Below are 7,000 nucleotides of genomic sequence, written 5' to 3' on the forward strand. Positions count from 1 at the left end.
AAAACAATGATTAAGCCCCTGGCCCCCCCTTCACCCGCCGGCAACGGGGGGATTTTGAAAAAAAAAAAAAAAAAAAAAAAAAAAAAAAAACACAGCCGGAGTGTTATTTATGAAACGTTAAAACCCACAAGAGAAGCTCCTCTGGAAAACTTTTAAGATCCATCACTGAACCTAACGGGTAAAAAGAAAATGGGGAAAAAAAAAAAAAAAGTCACTGTACAGTAATTCCTGCCCTGGTAAATGAAAGGAGGTTGAGTGTATGTTATTAACAGTGGTAGTGTTGTAGAGTGGCCCGTGGGTTAGGAGGAGGAGGAGGAGGAGGAAGGAGAGGGATGGGTGACTTTCAGTAGTTTTGGCTAAAAAGGTGAGGTAGGCCTTGTCACAACTTGGAGTGTGGCTTCAAAACTGGCAGGGTTGTTGGTTTCTTTTTTTTGTTTTGTTTTTTGTTTTTTTCTCCATTTGCAGTCTGTCTTTAGTGTTTGTTTCCTATGGGAGTGTGGTCGGGTTGTGCGTCTGTAGCGCCCCTCGCTGGCCGCCGCCTGGACGCTCACATCTTCACGTCCTCCTCCACGCTGAGCTGAGACAGAGTCTTCTTGATGCGCAGTGCCGTCAGTCGCGCCGCGCCATTGGCGTACCAGCACTCCCGCATGATCTTCCCCATCACACGCAGCGACTGCAAGGCGAAACACACACACAGGTCAGTTTGAGAATAAAACGCTTAGAAACGCATTTAAAGTTACTTTTTGTACCTAAATGTAGGAAATCCATTAGAGAGTAATTTTTTTTTAGATAATAGACACGCCTTTAAACTTACTTACTTTAAGATGATTTAAAAAAAAAAAAAAAACTACTGCAATTTAACTTCTTGGTCTAAAACAAACTGTTCCGCAGCTTCACCGTCTCACAAAACGTCCTAATGAAACTAAACATGAATGTTGCAGAGATTTTATACATTAAACCAAAATAAAACGGTGGCCAACTGTGAAGTGGAAGGAAAATGATTTAAATCTAAGAAGTGTGGCAGACATCTTGTTTTTCACCCCCTGGAGGTTAATATTTTATACAACCGTCCTTTTTGCTGAAATTAAAACACCAAATCTTTTGAGGTAGGTCTGGACTTTGACTGGGCCACACCAACACAATGCTTTAAACCAGTGGTGTCCCAATCTTTTGGCAAAAATAATTACGTCTAAAGCATTTGGTGGCCACAAAACTAAATTTAAAAAAATGGCTAACTTTCTAGAAGTATTTATTTTTTCTTTTTTAAATCACTAATAAACCAATCATGCAGGATTTTATTTTAGCAAACACAATAGTAAGGGTCTTGTACATTACTGTAGATCCAAAACTTAAGTTACTTTGTAGATTTTCTTAGCTTGTGTTTCCTACTGGGAACTTCGTGTAGCTTTTGGGTCAAAGAGTTGGCAGTAAACAAATACTCGTAAAGACGAGACATTTCATACAAGTTAACCAAACCGTCTTCCTATGTGGTCTGCAACTATTTTTAGACAACCTCGACGTGAAATACCTCGTAGCTCTGCCACCAGTTGGGAACGTTGGGCCTCAGTTTCTGGTCACAAACCACCTTCCTCATCTCCTCTATGGACGGGTCAGAGGGCACTAGGTCATAGTAGGGCAGCTGGTACTCCTCATGTATGCCTGTGGAACAGAGTGCAGAGGTGGACAGTCTCTTATTGAATGTTCCTGTCCAGGTTCCTTTATCATCCAGCCACGGCTGCAGGTCTTACCTCCGGTGTTGCAGCGGCGCGCGATCTCCCAGTACACCAGGCCCAACGCATAAATGTCGGCGCACTTAAAGGAATCAAAATGTTTCATGTTGATGGTTTCGTCCAAGACTTCTGGAGCCATATACCTGGATGGGTTGAGAGAGAACAAAGGGGTTTGAACTACAGAGAATCCTGACAAAAATCAGATATAAAGGATGTAGCAAACCCTGAGGGACGACCTTTGGGATCAACAACGAGCCGCTAAAAGTGGAAGCAGTTACCTCTTAGTGCCCACGCGCTGGTTCGGTGCTATATCGATTGTGTCTGTGATGGACTCGTGGCGGACGGCCAGGCCCAGGTCGGCTATAGCACAAGTGCCGTTCTTCTTAACCAGGATATTTTTAGACTTGAGGTCCCGATGAGCAATCCCTGGCTTACCTGCAGGAGAAGCGTCATGAAACGAGACGAAGACAGAGGAGGAGGGTGTGTCGCTTGGGAAAACTAAGCAAGTTACAGACGGTGTCAAGCCTCACCCTGAGTGCCGAGGATCTCCATGTGGAGGTGCGCCAGGCCGCTTGCAGCCGAGAGCGCCAGCTTGATCATGCCCTCGATGGTGACGGAGTAGCGGTTCAAGTAGTCAAACAGAGAGCCGTGCTCGTGATAGTCCGACACCAGCCACAGCTGCGTCCATGTGCCGTTGTCTAAAGGAAACCGAAATAGGTCAAACCGGATTAATGGGTCATTTCACTCAGCCTCATCTTCAACTTTTTAGCTTCTTTCGGTTTGGTTGCATCAGCCCTTACACAGAGTTGTAAGATGGGTTAGAAGTCTGATTATAACCACCTTTATTGTCTGCTGCGATGAATCCCAGGATGTTTTCGTGCCGAAGCATGATTGTCTGGTAGATCTCGGCCTCTCTGAACCAGGAGCGCTCCTCTCTGGACGAGAAGATCTTGACGGCAACGTCTCCGCCTCTCCACTTTCCTCGCCACACCTCTCCGAAACGCCCCTTCCCTATTATCTCCTGCAGCACGATCGTCCTGGCAACCGTCCGCTGCACAAACAGCGGCAGCCCTACAAGGAGCAGGCTGTGTGAGACACGTACGGAAGAACAGACACGGTGTTCTTTAAACAGGCGGTGCGTACTGACCAGAGCCAGATCCTGAGGTGGACATGTCATAGATGAGGTCCTGCAGGGTTTTGTCCTTGGCCAGGTACAGGTGGTCGCAGGAGGGGTCCTCCACCTCCAGCCGCTGTCTGTGGCTGTAGGCTCTCTGGTGATACTGGAAGAGGAACACTCCAACCATCAGCAGCACACAGAGCAGGAACACGGGCCCCGCTATGACCGCAACCAGCTCCACTGGTCCCCAGGAGCTCCCCGAGGTCACCCACTCTCCGGTCGTCGGGTCTTCACGCAAAAAAAAAAAAAATAATAATAATAAAAAAAAAAAAAAAAGAGGAGGCAGAAACAATTAAAAATTAAAAACCTTCAGCTTGGTAGCTGTTAGAAGTGCATCAACGACGGTTTTTACCTGGGACTTTCAAGTCAATACTGTTGCAGTAATCTACAAAGCAGCAGTGAACGTTCAAGTGCCCTTCGGCGCTCTTGCAGTAGATGGGGGGAGTCATCTTATCGGGGTCGAGGCAGTGCCGCAAGAGCACATCTTTCCCATCGGACTTGTACGTTGAAACGAGGCAGGCGCCTTCTGTCTTGCACTCGCCCTTGTTACAGTTTGTGCAGTTGCAGTATAAAGCTGCAGAAAGAGACACAGACGTGCATCACTTACTGAGACAAAGACGAGTTTCACCACACACAGAGCCTCGCAAGGATCGCAACACACAGTGGACTTTCCCACAAACTAAGCCGTGGGGGAACTCGATGGACGGTTTTCAAACTTTCTACAGATAAAAAAAAAATCTGAGACCTGTTGGCGCTCACTGGTATTCAAGTCTTTCTGAGTCGACACTGTAGGATTTTAAGCTGCAATTAAAATCGCAAGGCTCTTGGTGAACGTCTCCGCCGGCTTTGGACGTCTACAGACGGATTGTTCCACTCGGTTACAGGAGATCCACAGATTCTCCTGCTTGAGCTGTGGATTTCTACAGCTCCTCCAGAGCCACTGTGAGCCTCTTGGTTGATTCTCCGATAAACGCTCTACCTGCCCGGCCTCTCAGTTTAGGTCAGGGGTCTTCAACATGAGGCTCCGGAGCCACGCGTGGATCTTTAGCCCAGCTGCAGTGGAGTGTTGATCTATAAAACCGTTCATGTACTATTTGAAAAGAAAAATGCAAACAAGATTTTAGATAGTGGCAAAAAGAGGATTGTTTTTGCTTCCAATTTGCTGCTTTGTGCGTCATTAGGCTTTTTTTTTTTTTAAAAAAAGGTACTTTGTTCACTGGTTTTAAGACTAGGTGGTCATTCTCTCATTTACTTTATTTTATTTAAAAGCTAAATAAAATAAGAATTCACATTTAGTTGTGCAATACCTAAAATATCTAATAAAATATTGTAATTTTAAAATCTAAAGTACCATCTCTTTCTAAAAGTTGTTTAGGTTTTGCAGCTCAAAAACATTTTATTTTGCAGAGCGAGGCAAAAAACCCTCCAAAAATGGCTCTTTGGATCGACTTGTGAATCTTTAAACACTATTGGTTGAACAGTTTTTTTTTTTTTTAGAGTTTTATTAGAGTAGAGGGGATGTGTTACTTTGAACGGCTACCGACTCAGCTAACAGTGAGTAGATGGTTAGAACAGACTAGAGACATTTAACTTGGCATTTGTGGTTAAAATGCAAATCTGATAATAAGGAGGATGTGATTCAGAACAGCGACAAGCCAGCATAGAACCTGCATACGATCACCGCAGTAATTAACCTGTAATATGTTACAACAGAGGACAAGTAGTAACGGCACCGGAGAAATGCATCAAATCCGAACGTTGGTGTGAAGCAGCCACACCATTAACCATGCTGCTACTTGCCACTCTTCAAGTCTCCATTCATTTGCACCAACAGGTGGCGCCCTTGAGCCAAATTTTAGCTTTAAAAAAATGGAACCTGACAACTAACAGTGTATTATCTCCAATCAAATGCTAATAAGCTTCAGGATTTTGGCAGGTGACCTACGCTCTACTCTGTCACATAAAGATACATTAAAACTTGACAAAGTGAAGACTAGTAAGAGGGGTAACACTTTTCCTCAAATACTGTACACATCTTATCCAGCAGGGGGAGACCTCACCTCAGAATCTGAACACAAATTACCGAGTGGGGCCCGTTCAATTGTGGGTAGTTTATGATGTGTAGATCATCATCATCATCATCACCATCAGCTGCAGGAGCAGCAGCAGCCAGACGGCCCCGGCGGCCCTGAAATCAGATCTCTCACTGCAGATGAACCCAAACACGCAGAGTGGAGACAGACCCGCCCAGAGGGACACACAAAGTGAAATCCAACAAGGCCTCTGCCAAATCCCCGATGCAGCAGAAGGTCTTTCTCATCGTGACACTTAAAGCGAACTCTGTTCGAGCTAATAAGACAAGACTTCTGTTAAATGCAACACACTCCTGCAGAGAGACCCCATTAACAGGAACCCAATGGACGTGCTACCGCAATAAAACTAAGGTGGTCCAATAAACATGCACACACAAACGCAGTTAAATTAGTTCAATGCCAGAAAGTCTGCAAAATCTAAAAACAATTAAAAAAAAAAAAAAAAACAGCTTTCTTAGTTTCCCAACCGACCAACAGCCACAAACTTGATTAGATTTTCAGAGAAATGTGATTTTGAGTCATGGCACACATGCTTCTCATTTAGGTAAGGTCAGCACAAAGGGCTTCCTCCAACTTATTCTGCTCTCTCCATGCTTGCAGGACACCATCGGTAGCTTTTCCCTTTAAAAAGTGGGGAAAACACAAATGAGAGCCCCAGAAATGATCCCTGGTAGAAATAAAGGCTCAACTGTAATCCCTCCAGACTAAAAGAAAAAAAAAACACTATCCTAAAAACAACACAGGACAATCCTTATTCTCCAACAAAAACAGGACTCCGTATTGGTTGGATGGCTGACAATGTCTGGCCCACGGGGGGGGGGGAAATGGGTTTAAGGTGGCAAGACTCCAGTAATCCTGCATGTTTTCTACTGAGAGCTTCTTTGACTCCATGAGCTCATTGATGTTCCCTTTGAACCAACTTTAATGTCTGTATGCAGGAAAAAAAAAAAGTGTTGGAAGATTTTAATCACTCTTCTGTAACATCATCATCATTATGCAGGCATGGACTAGTCTTTGGTGTAAAAGTATATTACAGTTTTAAAAAAAACAGACAAAAAAAACTACTGTTTGAAAAAGGTTTTGAGGAAATTTCCCAGAAAGTTGAGCCTGGAAATTTGAGGAAATGTTCCAAATTAGAAACTTTTCATGCAAATTATTAAATTATTAGTGAAAATTATGGGGATGTAAACAAACTGCACGACACGCAAAGACAAATGCAAATGTTTTATTGAAGGAAGCCTAGTGTTTCCTGGTTAAACATTAATATTTGCCCAATGATATAAATAAAGTTTGTTTCCCTTTGTGTAACCCATAGACTCAGTCACAGCCCAGGCTGCTGGAAGCCCTGGTTGTCTTAAATAAACTTGCAACTGTTCCTGCATCAGCTCTGATTGCTCAAGATGGGATTAAGTTAAAATATATAATTTCCCCAACCATGCTTAAAAAGACCAATCTTCATATTCTCACAATTTTCCAGCTTTAGAAATGTCCTGGGATTTTGTAACCCCTAATCCTGCAGTTTAAACTTCTTTAAATGAGATCCTGAAGAGAGTGATGCATCACTACCCCTCCCCCACACGTTGCTCTAAACTCAGGTTACTTGTCTGACTGTTTTTTTTTTTTTTTTTACTACCTGAACTATTTCCAAAGTTCCCCATTCACTCTGGTTAAGAAACCCTGTTTCATCTAAGCAGCTGACTGCAGGCTCCATAGGAGCACATAGCCTGACTAATCACACTGTTACAGCTTAATTTACATGTCTCACTCTATAAGGGGCAGAAGGATAAAGAGGTATATTCTCAATCTCAAACAAACAAGGCTCTAAAATGTACAATTAAAATGTAACCCGTCTTACTTTAGCAGAAGAAGGAATAATTGTTTCTTTAGGAACGTCCTGAAGGGGAAAGCCGAGTTGGATTTTTTTTTTTTTTTTTTTTTTTTTTTTTTTAGGTGTTTTTGCTTTTTTTGTTGTGTTTTTTAAACAATATGCCTGGAAAATG

At 43.3% G+C, this 7,000-nt stretch overlaps 1 protein-coding gene across 1 annotated transcript in view; it reads right to left on the bottom strand.

Annotated features, from left to right (window-relative positions):
- Positions 1 to 425: 425 nt before the first annotated feature.
- The window catches only part of acvr1ba (activin A receptor type 1Ba), a 22,794-nt gene continuing 16,219 nt past the window's right edge, over positions 426 to 7,000 (bottom strand). Inside the window, exons 2-9 of the mRNA XM_015051763.1 lie at positions 3,260 to 3,481; positions 2,878 to 3,135; positions 2,571 to 2,801; positions 2,261 to 2,428; positions 2,009 to 2,165; positions 1,749 to 1,873; positions 1,529 to 1,659; positions 426 to 673 (exon numbers count right to left, since the gene is read on the bottom strand). Of these exons, the coding sequence (XP_014907249.1) occupies positions 548 to 673; positions 1,529 to 1,659; positions 1,749 to 1,873; positions 2,009 to 2,165; positions 2,261 to 2,428; positions 2,571 to 2,801; positions 2,878 to 3,135; positions 3,260 to 3,481 (1,418 nt within the window). The 3' untranslated portion in view covers positions 426 to 547. The remainder of the gene's footprint in view (positions 674 to 1,528; positions 1,660 to 1,748; positions 1,874 to 2,008; positions 2,166 to 2,260; positions 2,429 to 2,570; positions 2,802 to 2,877; positions 3,136 to 3,259; positions 3,482 to 7,000) is intronic.

Source organism: Poecilia latipinna, unplaced genomic scaffold, assembly GCF_001443285.1.
Source record: "Poecilia latipinna isolate Pla-1442-1.1 unplaced genomic scaffold, P_latipinna-1.0 Scaffold1064, whole genome shotgun sequence".
Lineage (NCBI taxonomy): Eukaryota > Metazoa > Chordata > Actinopteri > Cyprinodontiformes > Poeciliidae > Poecilia > Poecilia latipinna.